Source organism: Gambusia affinis, linkage group LG21, assembly GCF_019740435.1.
Source record: "Gambusia affinis linkage group LG21, SWU_Gaff_1.0, whole genome shotgun sequence".
Taxonomy (NCBI): Eukaryota; Metazoa; Chordata; class Actinopteri; order Cyprinodontiformes; family Poeciliidae; genus Gambusia; species Gambusia affinis.
This window is the reverse complement of record NC_057888.1, coordinates 19,784,068-19,805,693: the sequence shown is the minus strand read 5'-3', so window position 1 is coordinate 19,805,693 and position 21,626 is coordinate 19,784,068. Positions and strand designations below refer to the sequence as shown.

At 41.5% G+C, this 21,626-nt stretch overlaps 3 protein-coding genes across 6 annotated transcripts in view; all 3 read left to right on the top strand.

The window, feature by feature from the left end:
* Positions 1-21,626, top strand: part of mpp7a (MAGUK p55 scaffold protein 7a) — an 89,028-nt gene that overhangs the window by 37,131 nt on the left and 30,271 nt on the right. For both annotated transcript variants that reach the window (XM_044104408.1, XM_044104409.1), the window contains exons 3-5: positions 11,084-11,202; positions 15,395-15,472; positions 18,248-18,328. In XM_044104408.1, the coding sequence (XP_043960343.1) occupies positions 11,084-11,202; positions 15,395-15,472; positions 18,248-18,328 (278 nt within the window). The remainder of the gene's footprint in view (positions 1-11,083; positions 11,203-15,394; positions 15,473-18,247; positions 18,329-21,626) is intronic.
* On the top strand, positions 1,787-6,642 carry LOC122824151. Its single transcript, XM_044104413.1, has 2 exons — positions 1,787-1,987; positions 2,073-6,642. The coding sequence occupies exon 2, from the start codon at positions 3,209-3,211 to the stop codon at positions 4,841-4,843; it is 1,635 nt and encodes a 544-aa protein (XP_043960348.1). The 5' UTR covers positions 1,787-1,987; positions 2,073-3,208; the 3' UTR covers positions 4,844-6,642.
* Positions 7,760-10,773, top strand: LOC122824149. 3 transcript variants are annotated; one of them, XM_044104412.1, is made up of 3 exons: positions 7,760-9,647; positions 9,733-9,799; positions 10,293-10,773. In XM_044104412.1, exon 1 carries the CDS (start codon positions 7,770-7,772, stop codon positions 9,480-9,482), a length of 1,713 nt encoding a protein of 570 aa, XP_043960347.1. In that variant the 5' UTR covers positions 7,760-7,769; the 3' UTR covers positions 9,483-9,647; positions 9,733-9,799; positions 10,293-10,773. The 3 variants fall into 3 exon arrangements, with proteins under 3 accessions (XP_043960347.1, XP_043960345.1, XP_043960346.1); XM_044104410.1 differs by having other exon boundaries at positions 9,733-10,773; XM_044104411.1 differs by having other exon boundaries at positions 7,760-9,799.

Below are 21,626 nucleotides of genomic sequence, written 5' to 3'. Positions count from 1 at the left end.
ATACATACATACATATGTTAGTTTTCAACGTACATACATATGTTTTCTCCTTCATTCAGAGGAGAAAAGCTATCTAAAGCACCCCTTGTCTATAGGAATAAGTAATTCCCCACTAAACCTTATAACTAGCTGTGTCATCCTTGGCAGCAATGACTGACTGATAACTGGTGATAAGTCTTTACAGAAGTCTTTTATTTCAGCCATGTTGATAGGCTTCCAAGTACGAACAGTGAGTTTAAGGTCAAGTGTTTTGGTTGATTGTTCTGCTGCAGAACCAAAGTGGAATTGGGCTTAAGGTTCATGTAATGGTGGCTGGACGTCCTCCTGCAGCAATTCCTGGTAGCGAACAAAATTCACGTTTCTATCAACTATGACTAATCACCCGGGACACAAAACAGCCCCAAACCCCAAATCGAAGGCAATTTCGGAGAGATAAATAAACAAGTACAAAATAACCAGTGCAGTTTGTTTTGACCATTGTCTGCAATAAACCTGTTTAAACTTTGCTCTCATGATCTGCCCTAATCACCTCACTGTGGTTGAGTTTAAATCTGCAAGTCATTTCCCCGTGGTTATTTTGAAGCCCAGTTAGAGTGATTGATCTACAATATCCACCAAACTGAAGACAGGACCAAGAAACAACCAGGTACTTTCTGCTGCTCCCTAAACCACCAGCTTTCAGTCTGGTTCTCTACAGAGGGAATTTTAAATATTTGTTCCCTCTATATGACGGCTTGGTGATGTTTGAATTTCAGGCATGTGTTGTTCAGAGAGGACTCAGATTCAGGACTGTGCTTCCTCTCGCCGCCACCGATGTTCTCTGTTCAGTTTCAGCTCTGTAAGATTTTTTTTTTTTATGGGATTGTGGAAAAATGTCTGCAAAAAGTCAGAAGAGCAACATAGATCATTTATCCTTAACACTTTCCAAAACACAGAAGCCCACATCCACTTCAGTCCAAATATGAGTGTTTACATGCGAGGACAAATTTGCGGCTGTGAAGTACAAAAACCATCTGTTTAATGGAAAAAAGTTTTGGAATGGATGTTTCACCCGATCCTAAAAGCAACTGACTGGTGTTGGAGTTTTATTTGTTTCTGTGAGAGGCAAAAAAGAAGAGATTGTTGGGGCAAAAAAAGGAAGAGAATTGCTAAATGAACCTTTTAAGGTAACATTAACAGGAGACATTCCTTGAAAAAGTTGGGATAAGTCTGTGCTTCACAAAACATGTTAATTGCAATCTTGCACAAAATCATTCTTAGATAATGAGATTTTAGTTTGCTCAGTTCTTTTTTTTTTTTTCCTTTCAGAATGAGTTGTTTTAGAGCCTCTTGTCACATTAAATTCAAATAATGTGCTGCTGGCCACGCCCCCTCGACGTTTACACTCACACACGAAAATAGCAGCAAATGTGCAATTATATGTCGGTACATTTTTGAAAAGCAGAAGTGGAGCCTCCTGCACAAGAATGCAGCAAGTGGTTTCTGGATGGCAAGTCAACAACAAAACACTTCTCTTATCCAGCAGCCATTGTACAGCAGGAAAACCAGTTGATCAAACCTGCTGGTGCTGAGCTTGGGTTGCTAGGTGAGGGGCGGTGCCTGCCGATTTGTGATGTAAGATTCAGCATCTTTTTGAAATGTCTCATTTTTCAGACACCAAAAAACATAAACCTATTGCCAAAAAGTAGTTGAGTTTTTTCTTTTTCAAGTGCTTGTGCTGTTTTTAGAAGCAATAGAAACCTAAATGGAAGTACAAAAATGTGCAACATGCGAGTTTTGTGTAACCCAGGTGACCACCATGACCCAATCACCTTCCCTTTGAGCTGCCCCTTTAAATTGATTGTCGTGTGTGCTTCCGGGTTTTCTCCTCTTTTCTCCAAACATTGCTGCTGCTCATTGTTGGCTGTCTGATCGGTTGTTTATAAAACAACCAGAGCGCTTAGATTGACTCATCGGTTGGTTTGTCTTTGAGACGTGAAGATTTGTGGTGAGTGTTGAATGTCATCTGACTGTTGTTGTATAATAGCTGTACTGATCGCGCCGCTAATGTTGCCTCCCGTTAAACCACTTAGGTTGTGATCTATTGCCAGAATCGAACAAGTTACCATTACCACCTCCTCAGACAATCATTACTCGACGGTGAGTAGATAACGGGGAATTTTTTTTCATTCTGCTCCGCTAGTTAGCGTTAGCAATCAACTCGACAATCAGTGGCTCACATCAAATTGTCCTACTTATTACTTGCTTAACGGCAGCCGAATTAAAGACCACACCTTTAATATTTAAGGGTTTGCTTTTCAATTTTAGATTTTATTATTTTTTCATGATTTCTTATTGGTGTTTGCACTCCATGTTGGTGCAACAATGGAATTTGGTACCTAATATGATTTAGTTTGTAGCTACTTTGATCAATCACATTTTAAGTTGATTGATTTGATTCAATATTAGTTGTTTGTAATGATTGCTAATTAGATTACTTAATTGATTTTGAACTTGAATTATGAAGTGCACTTTTTAAAAGGATTTCTTTCTTTTTTTTTTGAGATTGTTAAAATATAGGAAGAATATATTTAACAGTCTTCTTGCCCCTCCTTTAGTACAAATGAACTAAATGTGTTATCTGGCCTTTTAGGTCAGGTTTTTTTTCCTCCTTGGATTCACCTCTTTGACGAAGGAAGATGGCGAGCTACCCACCCACCACCTGGTGGTAGGAAACGGAACTGCATTTCTTTCCTACAGGAAATGAACTAAAACTCTTAAGGAGTATTGCAAGGGGAAAATACTTGTCTCCTTTTGCTTTTGGACTTCTTGTGGACTCTATTGGATTTTGACATATCACTGATTATAATAATTGTTTTGTTGGGTTGTTTTTTTTCCTCCTTCCGTTTTTTTTGGGGAAATTTATTGTTTTGTTGGTTTGGTATTATTATTATTATTATTATTATTATTATTATTATTATTACCACTGCAATAAATAGCAGTATCAACAAACTTTACTTTTGCATCAGTTGTATTACTTATTCACCATTATCATGACTCCGTATCGTACCTAGTTCTGATTTTATAAACTGGTTAATATTACAACTTGCAGTCAGAGCTGCGCAGTGAAAAAAAAGCGCTACAAGTGGCGAGCTAGCCAGGAGTCTTGTAATGGGTGAATAATTGAACAACTTCACAGTGTCTTTAATTTTGATGAGTTAGAAAAAAAATGGATGTTGTTACTCAGTTGGGTTTAAACATGCAACGATCTGTGTTAGTTACTGGCACTCAGAGCGATGATGATGAAAAAGAGATAGTTGAACGTTTACAATGTTATGGTGCAGTAAAGGAGGTTTTTCATGTTAATGATCCACAAAGTGCATTTTATAAAAACCTGATTGTCGAGTTTGAAGAAGATTCTTCATTAATTGCATTACAACCCCTTTTCCCGTATGATTATCCTTCTCGAACCAGATTAGATATGATATTTCATGTTACCTCTCTTGCTTCAGAATATGCAGCCGCAGTGAGTAGCAGCAGTTCCCCGATAGATTACATTGATGAGTTGAAGAACATAGCTACGCTGCGAAAACGATTTGAGGAGGTTCTTAAAGGTGTGATGGACCAAATCAGCACACATTTGGAGTTGGCAGGAGGTGATGATGGAGATGATGAGGACAAGAAAGATGACATCCTCACCTTAGCACAACCTGTGCAAAGCCAGCAGACATTGCTATCTGTGCCTCAAGCGGTTTCAGCCCCTCCAACCCATTCATATACTGATTGGCAGGGAGAGCCACCTGGAGCTAGCCGCTCCCCTACACCGCCAATCCAGAGAGTTTCTTTGTCAGGGAATGACCTTATTCCACAGAATGTTCAAAAAGTTGTGGTGGAGCATGTTGTAAAAAATAGTGACTTTTCTACATCCTCACTTAGACTCCGCTCATTTTCAGGAAAAATTCCAAAACCAAGCAATGAAGCGGATTATGACTCATGGCGATCCCAAATAGAGTTGCTGCTTGCTGATCCCAGCCTTTCCAGACTGCATATTAATCGGCGAATTGTTGAAAGTTTGTTATCACCAGCTGCCGATTTGATTAAATGTTTGAGCCCTGGTGCATCACCTTCCACTCTTCTTCAAGTCCTTGATTCAGCTTTTCAAACAGTACAGGATGGAGAGGAGCTGTTTGCTCAGTTTCTGAACATTTTCCAGAATCCTGGTGAGCGGCCATCCTCCTATCTCCAGCGATTGCAGCTTACTCTCAGCACAGTAATAAAAAGAGGAGGAATATTACCAAGAGACAAGGATATGTATTTACTTAGACAGTTCTGCCGTGGATGCTGGGACAATTCAGTCATCTCCAAGTTGCAGCTTGAGGAAAAGAAAAGCAACCCTCCACCATTTTCTGAACTCCTGTTGGCACTCCGAACAGAAGAGGACAGACAAATTGCTAAAGAATCTCTAATGAGAAAGCACATCCAGTCATCTAAACAGAAAGTGACCATTCAGTCTCAGAGTACTTGCTCTTGTGGTCATGAGACAGTTAATGAAGAACTGAAAGAATTAAAAAAGCAGATTCAACAACTCCAACAACAGATGTCTTCCTTCATGTCTAAAAAGACATCTGTTAGTGTAAAATCAGAGTTACGGCAGACCAAGTCTAAGCCAGGTACCAGTTTTACCTCACCTCTGACCGCTGGAAGACCAAAGGCAGGATATTGCTTTAACTGTGGTGAAGATGGTCATATTTCTTCCCATTGTAGTAATAAAGCGAATCCAGGCCTTGTGGAACATAAGAAGAGACAGCTCCGTCAGAAACAACAAGCATGGGATGAAAAAAATTCGAGCCAGCCGTTAAACTAAATGCAGTTTCTGCTGAGGGACACTCAGGAGCTGCTACTATTAGCTGTCCCAAACCCCATTCTGAATTGTCTTGTGTATTACCCAAGGGTCTTATTGGCATGAAGAGCATGGGCCAGATTCAAATAAAAGGAACCACCTTCAGCTGTCTTCTTGACAGTGGGTGCAAGTCACTACAGTACCACATTCATTTTATAATATGCACCTTTTGACCATGAAATTATGCCTTTGAACAGTCTGTTGGAAGTTGAGGGTGCTAATGGTCAAAATGTGCCATACCTTGGGTACATTGAATTAAATTTGACTTTTCCACCTGAATTTCTTGGCTCACCAATTGATGTGGACACCCTAGCTTTGGTGGTTCCAGACACCAAAACCACACATCCACTTTTACTAGTAGGCACAAATACCCTTGACATTGCTTACAAAAGCACCTTGAGAGCCAGTCTACTACTTTTAAGCCCATTGCCTTTGGGTATCAAACTGTCCTGAAGATCCTGCAGCGCAGGCATACTCAAACCACATCTGAAAATCCAGTTGTCCTAACTCTGCAGTCTGACCAACCACAAACAATATTATCTGGTCAAACTGTTGTTCTTGAGGATGTTTGACCGCCGGTTACTGAGGGAAGAGAAGGTGGTTGTTGTTGAATACCCAGCTTCTTCCTGTCTGCCTGGCGGACTTATGGTTAACACCTGTCTCATTAATATACCTCAACATCGGCCTTGTAATCTGCCAGTTGTGGTAACTAATGAGTCAAACCATCCTGTCATCATCCCCGCCAGAGCAGCCATTGCAGAGATTGCTGCGTTCCAGTCTGTTATCTCAAAAGAGCATAGTGTCAAAGTCCATGAGTCTGCAGCGCCATTAACAACTCAGCTTCAATATAATTTTGGAGAATCACCTCTAACACCAGAATGGAAAAGTCGGATCATTTCAAAGCTCAACAACATACCAGAGGTCTTTGCCAAACATGACCTTGATTTTGGTCGAACAGACAAAGTAAAACATCAGATAAGATTGTCTGACCCGACACCATTTAAACAAAGACCACGCCCTATACATCCACAGGATGTTGATGCTGTGAAAAGCATCTGCAAGAATTGTTTGAGTCTGGAATAATCCGTGAATCAGAGTCTCCATTTGCCTCACCCATTGTGGTGGTTCGTAAGAAAAATGGCTCTGTACGTCTCTGTATTGATTATCGAAAACTCAACATGCAAACTATTAAAGATGCTTATGCTCTTCCGAAGCTAGAAGATGCATTTACTGCACTGGCAGGCTCTAAATGGTTCTCTGTGCTGGACCTAAAATCTGGGTATTACCAGATAGAGATGGAGGAAGCTGATAAGGACAAGACAGCATTTGTTTGTCCTTTAGGCTTCTGGGAATTTAATCGCATGCCACAGGGAGTGACCAATGCTCCGAGCACATTTCAACGACTTATGGAAAAATGTATGGGTGAGCTCCATCTGAAAGAGGTCTTGGTTTTTATTGACGATTTGATCATCTTCGCACCAACTCTTGAAGAACATGAAGAAAGATTGATGAAAGTCCTAAACAAATTAAAGGACTTTGGACTAAAACTGTCTGTTGAAAAATGTGTGTTCTTCCAAACTTCAGTGAAGTATCTCGGCCATGTTGTGTCCCAGGATGGTGTGGAGACAGATCCTGATAAAATTTCCACTCTTGCATCTTGGCCGGTGCCAAAGAATTTGAAAGAACTAAGATCATTCCTGGGATTTGCAGGATATTATCGACGATTTGTGAAGGATTATTCTACAATCGTCAAGCCGCTACATGACCTCACTGCCGCTATCCACCTAACCGAAAGAAACCAAAACCTATGTTGAAACCCCAAACCTATTTCAACCCAAAAGAGCCTTTTGCTGAACGTTGGACTGAATCTTGTCAGCATGCATTTAAAACTATTATTGAAAAACTTACTACTTCTCCTGTACTTGCATTTGCAGATCCTAGTAAGCCATACATTCTCCATACTGATGCCAGTTCTGCAGGTCTTGGAGCAGTGCTATATCAAGAAATTGATGGCAAAAGTCGAGTTGTAGCTTATGCAAGTAGAGGTCTGTCCAGAAGTGAATCAAACTACCCAGCACATAAATTAGAATTTCTGGCACTGAAATGGGCAGTTACTGAGAAGTTTAATGACTACCTATATGGCACACAATTCACTGTGGTCACAGACAGCAATCCATTGACCTACCTGTTGACATCAGCTAAGCTTGATGCTACAAGTTATAGATGGCTCTCTGCTCTGTCCACATTTACCTTTAAGATTGTTTACAGAGCAGGAAAATTGAATGCTGATGCTGATGGGCTGTCCCGACGACCACATTCTGAAATGCCTGATGATTTTAAATCTTGCAAAGAAAGGGAGAGAGTGTTGAAGTTCGTTCAACATCATCTCGAGGAGCCAGGTTGCACCTCTCTTGACCAGCACATTGTTGAAGCCATCTGTGACCGCCAATTGGTGCTCAGCTCAAGCAATGACCATGCCCTTGTTCTTTCTTTGACTGCCCATGTGGAAAGCTTACCTGACAGTTATACGAACGACACCCAATTTGCTACCTCTGTTCTCCCTCGGTTCTCCACTGCTGATCTTGCTGCTAAACAGCGAGCTGATTCCACCATCCAACATGTGATTGCTCAGCTTGAGAGAGGGGAATCTCCCCCGCCATCACTGAGGGATGTACTTCCAGATTTGCCACTACTGTTGAGAGAAGTAAATAAATTGGAGCTCCGTAACAACCTTCTTCTCAGGAGACGGCAAGTGGGAAACAGAGTAGCCTATCAGTTAGTGTTACCAGAGGAGTGTCGGCATATGGTGATGGTTCAGCTTCATGATCGTATGGGCCACCTTGGGATCGAGAGGACCTTAGATTTAATTGCTCGGTTTTTCTGGCCACGCATGTCTGCTGATATTTATAACAAAATCAAGACCTGTGAACGATGTGTAAAAAGGAAAACCTTACCTGAACATGCTGCACCTCTCGTTAACATCAAGACATCAAGACCTCTAGAGTTAGTGTGCATGGACTTCTTGTCTTTGGAGCCAGACCGCAGAGTGAAAGATATTCTTGTGATTACAGATCACTTCACAAAGTATGCTGTCGCTGTTCCAACACCAAATCAGAAAGCTCGAACTGTTGCTAAATGCTTGTGGGAAAATTTCTTTGTCCACTATGGCATTCCAGAGAGGCTACACAGTGACCAAGGACCGGATTTTGAGTCCCGTACCATCAAAGAACTTTGTGATATTGCTGGCATCCATAAAGGAAGGACAACTCCTTATCACCCAAGAGGTAACCCAGTGGAAAGATTCAATCGTACATTGCTTAACATGTTGGGGACATTAAGTGAGCAGAATAAATCACGGTGGAAAGATTTTGTGAAACCACTTGTACATGCATATAATTGCACTAAGAATGATGTCACAGGGTTTTCTCCATATGAGCTAATGTTTGGTCGTCAACCTCGTCTTCCCATAGATGTGGCTTTTGGGTTACCACTGGAAGAAGATGCCACTACCTCTCACCTGCAATATGTCCAAGGATTGAAAGCACGCCTGCAAGATAGTTATCAGCTGGCTGTGGAGAACTCAGAGAAGGTGATGTCCCGCAACAAGAACTTTTTCGATCGGCATGTCACTATTTCTGAACTTGCCGTAGGAGACAGGGTCCTTGTCAGAAACGTCCGACTGAGAGGAAAGCAAAAATTGGCTGACAAATGGGAACCTGACATATATGTAGTGGTAAAGAGGGCTGGCAATCTCCCTGTTTATACTGTAAAACCTGAGAACCAGGATAAACCTCTCAGAACACTTCATCGTGATCTTTTGTTGCCCTGTAACTACTTACCTGAGCAGAGCCCTGAAAAAAACTTGCCTATGAAGAGAAAAAAACATCTGTCTGTGAACTTACCTGATCCTGACGATAAAGAAACATCAGAGGATGAGATCATTTCATCTATATATGATCCCTCTTCTTTTGAGCCTGTGAAATTTATCACTACTGTTAATTTACCATTACCTCCTGTCCAACAATCTGTTCCACCTGTAGATCTACCTGAAGTTCCTGATCAGCCCCCATCCTCTGCTGCAGAAGAGGATTTAGAACAGGAATTTCCAGTTGTCTCAGATGAGTTAATGGGATTACAACCTGTGGACAGAGAGGCAATATCCATCAGTTCAAAATCTGATGATTCTGCTGGAGGCCCTGCAGCTGAGGGAAGTCCTGTTCCTGAGCCAGTCACTCCAGAACCCTCCACTAGTAATATTGAACCAGAAGTGGACTCAGATGCTGAATCAGAATCATTAAGCCCTGAATCTGAATCATTAAGCCCAGAATCAGAACCATTATTGCGAAGATCAACCCGAGCAAGAAGACCACCAGAACGTCTACAGTACTCTCAACTGGGCCACCCACTGTTGAAGAGCATCCAGTTATTGTTTCATGGTTTGACCACTGCATTCTCACATGCTCTTGAAGAGACTGAGGAGGATGAACGCATAACTGTCCCTGCCATCCAGACTCAACCTGGTCCATGTACGGGGACGTGCATGGGATTAGGGGGGGAATGTGTAACCCAGGTGACCACCATGACCCAATCACCTTCCCTTTGAGCTGCCCCTTTAAATTGATTGTCGTGTGTGCTTCCGGGTTTTCTCCTCTTTTCTCCAAACATTGCTGCTGCTCATTGTTGGCTGTCTGATCGGTTGTTTATAAAACAACCAGAGCGCTTAGATTGACTCATCGGTTGGTTTGTCTTTGAGACGTGAAGATTTGTGGTGAGTGTTGAATGTCATCTGACTGTTGTTGTATAATAGCTGTACTGATCGCGCCGCTAATGTTGCCTCCCGTTAAACCACTTAGGTTGTGATCTATTGCCAGAATCGAACAAGTTACCATTACCACCTCCTCAGACAATCATTACTCGACGGTGAGTAGATAACGGGGAATTTTTTTTCATTCTGCTCCGCTAGTTAGCGTTAGCAATCAACTCGACAATCAGTGGCTCACATCAAATTGTCCTACTTATTACTTGCTTAACGGCAGCCGAATTAAAGACCACACCTTTAATATTTAAGGGTTTGCTTTTCAATTTTAGATTTTATTATTTTTTCATGATTTCTTATTGGTGTTTGCACTCCATGTTGGTGCAACAATGGAATTTGGTACCTAATATGATTTAGTTTGTAGCTACTTTGATCAATCACATTTTAAGTTGATTGATTTGATTCAATATTAGTTGTTTGTAATGATTGCTAATTAGATTACTTAATTGATTTTGAACTTGAATTATGAAGTGCACTTTTTAAAAGGATTTCTTTCTTTTTTTTTTGAGATTGTTAAAATATAGGAAGAATATATTTAACAGTCTTCTTGCCCCTCCTTTAGTACAAATGAACTAAATGTGTTATCTGGCCTTTTAGGTCAGGTTTTTTTTCCTCCTTGGATTCACCTCTTTGACGAAGGAAGATGGCGAGCTACCCACCCACCACCTGGTGGTAGGAAACGGAACTGCATTTCTTTCCTACAGGAAATGAACTAAAACTCTTAAGGAGTATTGCAAGGGGAAAATACTTGTCTCCTTTTGCTTTTGGACTTCTTGTGGACTCTATTGGATTTTGACATATCACTGATTATAATAATTGTTTTGTTGGGTTGTTTTTTTTCCTCCTTCCGTTTTTTTTGGGGAAATTTATTGTTTTGTTGGTTTGGTATTATTATTATTATTATTATTATTATTATTATTATTATTGCCACTGCAATAAATAGCAGTATCAACAAACTTTACTTTTGCATCAGTTGTATTACTTATTCACCATTATCATGACTCCGTATCGTACCTAGTTCTGATTTTATAAACTGGTTAATATTACAACTTGCAGTCAGAGCTGCGCAGTGAAAAAAAAAGCGCTACATTTGCATAATGGGTCCCCTTTAACTGTTGACTTTTGCTTTTCTTGAAGTATGTTTGAGTGCGTTGGTTGTACTTTCAGCTACTTGTGCTTCATTCTGTTAAAAGGACATCACAGGTCCCCCATCAAACATTATTGTTTGATGGGGTGCACATACCGTATTTATGAATGTACATAATATTCATCTTTTTTTTCTTTTTTTTTTTTTTTACTTTTGTTGTGTATTATCAACCTGCAGGTATTCACGAGTCAGTGATTGTTGCCTCTCTTTGTGCTGACAGGTTCTTTTTCCTTCTCTGCAGGTCTGTATGCGCTGCTGGCAGCCCTGCCGTCCCAGCTGCAGCCCCATGTCAGCTGTCCAGAGGACAACACCTTCCTGCAGGACATGTTTGGGGAGAGAAGTCTGCACTCACTGGTGAAGGTAAAGACTTACAGGTCTCCTTCAGAGTTGTACTTCTATTTGGGTTTTTTAAGACTGACACCCAGGTTCATCTTAATAGAATTTCAGCAGAGAGGTTTCATTGTTGTTGATGAGCAATTATGTCAAATTTTAACAAAGACTTAATATTTATACCTATGACTCATTGTCTTACTTGCATAGTTCTTTCCAAAATACTGTATGTTACTTTCTGGTCAGTACCTGACTGATGGTTACACAGTATTTTATTCTCTTGTTGTTGGCATCAAAGTTAAAATAGAAACGGTTCTGATCCAGACAGACAGTATTCTGCTTCCTCTGTTTTCTGCTTAGTGCTGAGATGTAAAGCGACTGTCAGCGAGCCGACCCAATGTTCAGACCTCCAGACACCAAACAGTCCAACTATCTCAGCTTACAGCAGAGTCAGAACCAACGTTCAGGAGATCCTGGCTAATGTCAGCAGCGCACCTTTAAAACCCCCGTAACTTTCCTCTTACGCTCCACCACCAAACCTCCACAGGTTCCAGCTATTATTAGTCAAGGCAGCAACTGGGATAGTTTGCAAAACTGAACGCTGCAGAGAAAACACACACATCCTGTTAATCTGACAGATTTCCCATCATGGAAACGCTCAGGTCTCACCTGCTTCAGAAAGGCTCCTCAGGTTCTGCTGCTTCTGTCTGGAGGTCAAAAACCAAAGGAGGTGATGGAGATGGAGAGAGGACAGCATTCAGTCCCTGATGAGGACGTGTCTCTGGTCTCTGACCCCCGTCATGCTGCTGGAGACTCTATCAGAGCTTTGGGATCAGATGATTTCATCCAGATGAATCACTTCTCCTTGTTCTCCAGACTTTTCATCAGTTGAGGAACAGAACCGACAGGAAATGGGAGCTCTGCTGTGGAGCGCTAACTAGCATAACTAAACCAACACAGCTGGCTAGCTAGTTAATTTAGCTAGTGTTGGTTTAGCAAGTCGTGTAGCATAGCTAAACCAACACTAGCTAAATTAGCTAGTATATCTGGTAAACATATCCCCTCTCAAATGAAAGCAGGTCGCTGAAGGAAACATTTTCTAAATTTCTCCTCACTCATTGTTCTGTTGCCAAGCTCTCACTCCAGAAAACTCCACAGGAAATCTAAAGCAGTGTTCAGTTTCCACCTGCCTCAGGTGGAACTCTCTCCTCTGACCAAGTTTCTGTCAGCAGCCTTTAGACAGAGATCTGAGATCCCTCATTTTGTGGTCGGTCTGCTTGCCATAAATCCCTCTCCTGTTAGCTGCTAATAGGCTTGGCTCCTGCTTCGTTCTTCCTCTGCATCATTGATGTGGCCTTTCCAGTTTGTTCTTCACAAAGTGCTGCAGACCTTTAATGATGGCTCACCTTGCTGCTGGGGATTCGTGGACCCAAGTGGAAAGTTGAGACGGGTTTCAGTGAATGAGCTCATTTCCAGTCTGTAGCTGTTGGGTACCAGGCAGACCACTCGCCTCCCAGATTTGACTCACCCTATGATATTCATCTCTGGAAACTCTGGAAGCCAAACACAGCCAGACCATTTTCCCATTATGAACTTAATAAATGATTTGATCCTGTTTTCTACTGTCATGTACAATGAAGAAAATGTATTTTGATTTTGACGAAACCCTCTAAGTTTTTAACGTGTACAAGCAGGGAACCTGCATACCCCTAAAATGCCTGCAAAGTGCATATCCTGCTTTGCGCACACTCCACAGACGGTTTAAAAAGTGTCTGAGGTGTTTGACCTTTGACCTGAAGCAGCCCTCGGCAGTGCTCTCAGGTATTTTGACAAAATAAAGATGGATGTTCAGCTTCTGTTCCTTGTTGGAACGTCGTCCAATACGTCCTTCCCCCATATTCCAGTTTTTTTTGTTTTTTTTCCAGACTCCAGGTTGTTTTTGGAACTATTCTGTTTGTTTAGTTTTTATTCCACATATTTTTAATCAGCCAGCAGCAGCAGCGTTGCCTCACTGTGGGGACAGAGGTGTTCTGCTCAAAGTTTAAAAGCCATGAATGCGTCATGGACAGAAGCTTGGAAAGCCTCCTGAACAGTAAATAAAGTGTTTGCTCACAGAGGAGAAATTCCTCAGTAAGTGGAGGTGGAGGAGCAACAAGTAGCTCAGCAGATGTTTCTGGGTCTGTGGTATGTTGGAGCGCTGAACACACTGACAGCCTCACTCGCTCCTTTCACCAGGTTTCCACCAGAGACGACGATGATGAGGACTGATGAAGGAAGCGGAGCCGCTCCTGCAGCAGCAGCAGAAGAGATAGAAGAGTCTTAGCGCAGGGTGGAGAACCAGAGGGTTAATCAGCAGCTACAGAGGAGCTGTGCATATCATACTAGCTCGTTAGATAATGACAATGTCAGCAGTCCCCCTTCAGCAGCAGCATTTAATAAAACTTCTTCCTGCCCTCATCTTTGCTTTACTGTAAATTCTACACGTCACAGCGGCATCACAGGTCCACCTCTGTCTGCTGCAAAACAATGGAAATATAATGGTGCATTCACACCAGCCCTGTTTAGTCCACTTTAATTGAACCCTCGTTCGTTCATCTAGAACGTCTGGTTTGTTTGGGGAGATGTGAATGCTCAATAAAACTCTGATGTGGACCAAAAAGTGAACTCTGGTCCGCCTAAAAACCTCAGCCTTAGTTCGGTTGAAGTGAACTCTACTCTGCTCCAAATGTAGGAAGCAGGCTACAGCACAGGGCTTTCTGGGTAAATACAACCAAAACAAGCAGGAGAGTCTAGTGCTAGCTAGAAATGTCTCGTGGTCTTTTGCCAAAGACAAAAGAGAAATCCTACAGCCGCTAAAATCAGACGCCACTCCATTTGTGTTTATATTTTGTGAAGATGGAAGTTGCACTCTTTGTGTGTAGTTTCCTTCAGTGGTTCTTGGTGCAGCGCCACCACAGGCAAGAAGGTGAACAGGCTTTAGCACAGCAACTGAAAATGGAGTAAATGTTGCAATTTTGGTCCCCAACTGTAAAGAGTCAGGTGTGAAAACTCTCTAGGTTTTACTGTTTAAAGGAGTGACAGTGAATCTTTTATCACAATACCTTTAGAGAGTCATCTGCATGTGTGTGTTTTGTGAATCTGCTGCTGCAGACATGGAGCTCGGAGGCCCTTCTATGTCGCCATGGAACTTTGTGTATTCCATGTCTGGAACCAGACCTACTCTGTCCACATTCTGGGCAGAGTGGGGGTTTGGGTGAGTTGCTGCTGGGGCTGGAAACTGGTCCCAGTCTGTTCTGTGATGAGGGCCCACAGCGACCTGCAGGCTGTCATTATAATGGCTTCAGTGTTGCTTCTAAATCAGAATGCCAGAGCCATACAGCTTAGAGCCGCTCCGTATGTAGGAGGATGTGTGATGTGCTTTCTCCAATATTCAACTTTGGACTGATACAAGTGTTTCTGCGAGGACTATAATCAATGTTTACACACAGTTGAATGTGTTTGCCTCAAACTTTCCATTTCAGTAACTCCTCAGAGAAACAGCTTTGTCTCTCAATATTAAACAGCTGCAGTCCTGAAGGTGATATGGAAAAAAAATGAGCCTGTTTACTGTGGAAATGATTAGAATGCCTCTGTGGCCAATGAGCTTATAATGTGCTGCTGGAAAACCGGTTGATTTGTAAAGTGCATGCATGAGTTGTAAAAATCGACTATTGGAAAAGCATTTTGTTTGTCTAGACTTTAAGAACAACAGGTGTTTAATTTAATTCTTAGTGCTCAAATCAGAAAGCGAGAGAATCACAACGAGCTACTAAAATAAAGCGTAACTCAATTAATGTAAGAAAAAAACTGCTAGGACAGGTAATTTATAAACAACCTATTTCTAATTATATGAAAACATCTTCACCTAATCTGACTTGTAATTGATTTAAGGACAAAGTGGGAGGAAAGAGTTTGAAATTCTTTCTTCCACATTCGTTCCAGATGCAAGGCAGAATTTTTCCACCTCATGTTAGATTGGTAACATCGCATGGTCTGTGGATTTCTGCATAAATTTGCTCAAAAATCAGTTTTAAAACTTTAAAATTTCGTCTTTGCTGAACATTGATTTTCAGACTTCAATTGGAGATAATCATGTGTCTGAATTGAGGAGAAAGTGTTTGAAAAATCTCTGCTCTCAGACGATCCTTCCCAAAAGTTTGACATACGCGTTTTGTTTTTGTAGATCCATGAACGGCTGCAGCATTACGAGGAGAGCAAGCCGGCTCCAGTCCTGGACAGCGCCGCGGTCCTGGCCCAAGAAGTAAGCTTCACCAGCTCCTCTTTGCAGCCGTTTCACATGGTGATGGCTGCTGGGTGGAAGGAAACACAAATGTACAGTGTTTCCATGCCAAAACCAGGAAACCAAAATTTTGAAAAGAAAAAAAAACAAAAACCTCAGAGTGTGAATTATAAGCCCCATTTTCTCTTCTGCCAAGTCTCCCTCCTTCCCAATTACATATTTTTTTTCTGTTGAACTACAGACGTTTACCTTCGTGCTTCCTTGTAAATGCCCTGCAAAGCGTCTCTCTGGGATTACTGGATATCAGGCTGGAGCCCAGAGACGGTGAATCAAAGCGTCTCTCAGCCCGCCACAGACCCGAGTCTCCTGTCAACTCAAACACGGTGTGTGTTTTTTAGAAAACGGATTGTTTTTCATCCGTCACACCGCTGCGAATGAGCTCTGCTGAAGCTGTGGACGAAAGAGAAGGCAGAGAGATCCACGGTTTGATTCATCTCAGGCTCTGGTTTCAGCTGACAGGGGGCTGAATTTATTGGCTAACACGAAGCAACACTTCAACCCGGCCTGGCTGCTCGGGGTTCATTTCTGACCCAGACACAATACAGCATGATTGAAGAGATCCTGCCGAAGGTTTAATAAACTAACATCTACTGTTTGTAGATGTTAGGTGGGCTAAACTCTGGTCATTTAATCACTGGATGTTCTGCTGGTTCTCACAGTTGAATTCAGTTTATTTATATGGCACCACTTCACAAGGAAGGAATGTTACGTAGAATAAAAAGCACGAGAAAATGAAATTTAATCACTCAAATTGAATCGAAGTCAAAAACTTACATTCCAAGTTGATTATATATTTAATTGCGATCATTTCTGGGACAGTTTATCGTCCAGCAGAACTTGTTAGCGTGACAGACCTAGTTACGAGACTCATTGACGCCAACATAATCTTTCAGCTGCAGGTTTCTATGAGAAAATCAAATCTGTTCCTCACAAGTCTTTGAAGAAAGACCCGACGTTCAGTGAGCCACATTTAGCTGCTCTGCTTTCTGTCCAGTTGAAATATTATTTATTCTCAGCGGATTCTGGTGTCTTTCTTTTAACTTGGTTTTTTAATCTGTTTAACTTGGACAAGACGTTGTCCCGTTGGGGTAATGCCTGGGTAGGATTACAGAAGCTGCAGCTCTGCTTCCTGATCTGAACTCTGGCTCGTATCCTTTCTCCCTTACAGAAACCTCTGGTCAGCCTCACAAAGCTTTTATTGCCTTTCCTGTTGTTGCAGCAAAATCCACTGGGTGTCCTCAGTGACCTGATCTGTAGCCTACAGTCAACAGAAGTTAGAGATAAGGCTAATTGTTTATTGACTTTGTGGAAATGTAATCTAATTAAACTAACTTTTTGCCTTTGTTGAAAACAGGACCTGTTTTCTGTTGATCATCCAGTCTGCTCTTTTATCATTCCCTGGGTTTTTCCTAGCCCACATGTACTAGATTTCCTCATTCTACAGCTTTTTATTATTTTTTTTTTCCGTCTTGGCATCACTTTGTTGAAGCAGGACTGACTCAGACCCGACTCTGACCTCTGCTGCTTTTTATTAATCCAGTGTTTTCCCTTCAGGGAACGGAAACTGATGGAAATAATGAAGATGTTTCCCCTCTTGTTTTCTCCCCCAACACTCCAACCTCTGCTGCCTTGCTCCTGCAGCTGTAACTCAGAAACACTTTCTCCTTTATCTTTCTGAGCTTTACGTCTGAAGCTTGAGTCTTCTGACCTCCTGCTTGATGACGACACAGACGGAGAGATGATCCATGCGTCTCTCTGTGCTTCAGGTGCTAAACTTCTCATCCTAATGGCAGAGAGAAACTTCTACTGTTCTTTTATTTCCTCTGGAAGGATTTAAAATCAACTCATTCTAGTGAAACTACAACTAATCACTGCACTAAAAATATGTGTTCTTTGCATATATCTCTTTTCTGCCTTGATACAAACACATATAAACGTTAGCATGGCAAATGGAGGTTTAATTTTAAATCTTTTCCACTTGTCTGAATTGACCGCCATCACTAAACATGTGCCAGGACTTCATCTGTACCAGCTTTCCTGTGGACTTAGCTTTCATCAGCTAATCTCCACACGTCCTGGATGTTCCTGCTGCTCTGAAATCTTCCTGTAGCTCCCGAATCTTCCTGCTGCTGGGAGATCGTCTTGCAGATTTCACCCAGAGCTCCTGTTTTCTCACTACAAAAGCATCCAACTAAAATATGTCATGGCTTCGACTTGGAACTCAACGTAAAAAATTAATTTTCTTTTTATTCAGGACTGTTCTAGAATCAGTTTCTAGACAGTGTACAAAAGATCATTAAGCTAGAAAAAAAGTTGACCTGATTGGTTGCTGATTTGGGTGGTTTTTGTAACCACATTAAGTTCTTCATCGTGAGGAATCCCAGCTTCTCACTGTGTTGTATTGTTGTTGTTTTTTTTTTTTTTTTTTCTGAGTTCAGGACCACGGACAGCGCCTGAGAGCTGATTAGATCTGTGAACCCCAATGTGATGACAGCAGACTGAGATATCATTCATAAAGCATTCAAAGAATGCTACGTTTCCCATGAAACCGTTTTTCATAACCAGTTGTAAATCTGCCAATTAAAATCATTTTACTTCACGTTTCACTTAAGATGTTTGAACTCAAACTACAGCAAGTCAAGGAAATAAATCTGTTGCATTACTGTTTACTAAATCATATGCGGATATTGTCTTAAAGCTTATTTGAGTCACCATTCTGTGTCTGTTCTCTTTTAGCTTTCTGAGCAACTCGAACTAAAGTCTGAAAATGGAGACATAAAAGAACTCACCAAGCTACTGGAAAACCCCCATGTGAAGGTAAGAACCACTCCTTTCCTTTTTTCTTAGAATTCAATAAACTGAAATAATAAATTCTTCACTGAATGATTGAATCATTATAAAAATTATCTAACAAAAATGAGTGGCTTTGTATTTTTGCGTCATCAACACGAACGCAAAGCGCAAACAGCTCCAGGCCTTTTCTTTTGTTTTTCTTCTTGGCTGCAGCCGCTGACCTCATTAACCAGACGCAGACGGCTCCAAAATAAATGTCCACACATTTTATTTTTTAATCCTGAACTGGGGGCCGTCCATCAAATCCTCCAGGTGTCTCAGCCAGACGGAGCTGGATTCACCCTGGAGGATCAGGCTTCTCACCACGTTGTCCTCAGGATTATTTGGCTCCTGCCAGAAACAACACTGAAGATCAGACACACACACACACACACACACACACACACGCACACACAGTGCACATCAACAGTCAGTCAGTGTGTGTCAGACTGTAGGGGTGTGAACAGATTAGTCATCTCCAAAGATTCAGGCTCAGAAGTAGATTTTTTTTAAAGTCTGCACTGCTGACAGGAATTCAGTTGTTTCGATTAATTCTTAAAGGAGTTTCTCAGCATATATCCCTACCTCTCCTACAGTGCCACACAGAGAGATGGTGATGATTTGCTTTGTCTGAGGCAACCCCAAAGAGAAAAGGGCTGACGGATGACAAATGACAATAGCTGAGGTCGATCCATCACAGCAAAAAGCTGGTAAAATCTGTAACTGATGAGGTGAAAAAAGATGGATGAGGCCGAGGGTCGGCTTAACACACCCGCACAGTGAAAATAACTGTTTAAAAGATTGTGTTTCCATGGCTTCCATCCATGTTTTCATCTCTTTTTTTGAAGAACATTCTCCTGTTCCCTCAAAGGTCAATAAAGTTCTGCAATTTAGTTTTTTATAGATCTGTGTGCTTCATATCAATATCCCCCCCCCCAGATATTGATATCTCATTCTATAATAAAAATAAATCAGTAATTTTTATCCTTCAATTAAATACATTTTGCAACATTTTCAGCCAGACTTTATTACTTCTGCAAATAGAAATCTCATCAATCCACAAGAATAAAGTTCTTTTATTTCCACGGTAACAGGAAGTAAAACTGTTAGAGAAAACATCATCAGGGCCACACTTGCTCTTAATCTCAGTAGTAGTGGATATTTCAGCATTATATTTTACTGCTGTGTATTTATGCATTTACATAAGGAATTAATTTAATATTTCTTCCCAGTGGAACAATCACTATGACAGATTTAAAAAGATGAGTTTAATTTATTTCTCAGTGCTTTGATTTTATTTTTCACCCTGATGGAAAGAGTCCATCCAAAACCATGAGGAAATCACCATTACTTGTTTTAATTAATGTTTTAAATTTATTGGTAAAACCTAACAGGTGTTTAAACCGTTTACTGTTTATACATAAAAAATTACAGCCCAACTCGAACAACAAAAATAAGACAAGCAACCAATCAGCTTGAGAATAATGACATACTCTGTATGTCTTCTGGAAAAAAAGTTGACAAAGAGACTGGGTGGTGGAATGAGGAAGTACAGATATGGGTACAGAGAAAGAGAACAGCCAAGAAGAATTGGGACAGTGTGAGGACTGATGAGAGTGACCAAGAGTACAGGGAGATACAGTGTAAAGTGAAAGTAGAGGTAGCTAAGGCCAAACAAAGTACAAACACTAACTTGCATAAAAGGCTGTAGCAAAGATTAGTAAGGATGAAGTAAGCAAGGCACTGAAAAGGATTTGGAGTGGAAAGGCAGTTGGTCCAGATGATATACCTGTGGAGGTATGGAAGAGTCTAGGAGAGCCAGCAGTAGAGGTTTTGACAAGGCTGTTCAATGAGATCCTAGAGAGTGAGAGGATGCCTGAGGAATGGAGAAGTGTGCTAGTGCCAATTTTCAAGAACAAGGGAGATGTCCAAAATTGCAGCAGCTACTGTAGTATAAAGTTGATGAGTCATTCAATGAAGTTATGGGAAAGAGTTGTTGAAGCCAGACTGAGGTGAGAAGTGGACATCTGTGAGCAGCAGTATGGATTTATGCCAAGAACATGTACTACAGATGGAATCTTTGCATTACGGATGTTTATAGAAAAGTGCAGAGAATGTCAGAGGGAGCTGCATTGTGTTTTTGTAGATTTAGAGAAAGTATATGACAGGAGAGGAGCTGTGGTACTGCATGAGGAAGTCTGGAGTAACAGAGAAATGTTAAAGTGGTGAAGGAGATGTATGATAGCTGTAAGACTGTGGTGAGGTGTGCTGTAGAAGTCAGAGAGGAGATCAAAGTAGAAGTGAAACTTCACCAAGGATTGGCTCTGAGCCCTTTCCTGTGTGCCGAGGTGATGGACAGGTTGACAGATGAGGTTAGACAGGAATCTCCATGGACTATGATGTTTGCAGATGACATTGTGATCTGTGGTGAGAGCAGAGAACAGTTGGAGAGGAATGAAGGTTAGTCGTAGCAAGACAGAATACATATGTGTGAACGAGAGAGACCCAAATGGAGACGAGAGATAACAGGGAACAGAAATAAAGAAAGTGAAAGATTGTAAGTACTTAAGGTCAACAGTCCAGAACAACGGCTAGTGTGGAAAGAAAGTGAAGAAATGTCTCCACGTAGGGTGGACTGGGTGGAGAAAAGTGTCGGGTGCGATAAAAGTGTATCAGCAAGAATGAAAGGAAAGGTATATAAGACAGCAATGCTGTTTCATTAAGAGACTGTGGCAATGATGAAGAGGCAGAGCTGGAGGTAGCAGAGATGATGATGTTGAGGTTCTCTTTGGAAGTGACTAGGATGGATACAATCAAAAATGGATACATGAGAGGAACAGCTGATGTCAGCTGTATTGGAGATAAAATCAAAGAAGCCAGATTGTGATGATTTGGACATGTACAGAGGAAAAACACTGAATACATCAGTAGAAGGATGCTGCCAGGCAAGAGACCTAGAAGAAGACCAAAGAGGAGATTTATGGATGGGGTAAAAGAGGACATAAAGGTAGTTGGTGTGAGAGAAGAAGATGCAGAAGGTAGGATTACATGGAGATGGATGACTCTCTGTGGTGACCCCTGAAGGGAAAAAGCTAAAAGGAAAAGAAGAAGAAGCTTGAGAATGACGATCCCTTCATCAGGGTCTAATGGTTCTGGGGAAAGAATGCTCTCCTTGGACCAATCCGGTGCCTCCATTTGAAAGCAGAGTGCAGGCTGCTTTCCAGTCAGCTTGGTCGATGACAGGGCCAGGAGGGTTTAATGAGAGGCTGCTGCCAGGAATGTC

Bases quoted from the DNA above. Each gene is read 5' to 3' on its own strand.
- LOC122824151 (XM_044104413.1), top strand. From the start codon at position 3,209: ATGGATGTTGTTACTCAGTTGGGTTTAAACATGCAACGATCTGTGTTA.
- LOC122824149 (XM_044104412.1), top strand. From the start codon at position 7,770: ATGTCTGCTGATATTTATAACAAAATCAAGACCTGTGAACGATGTGTA.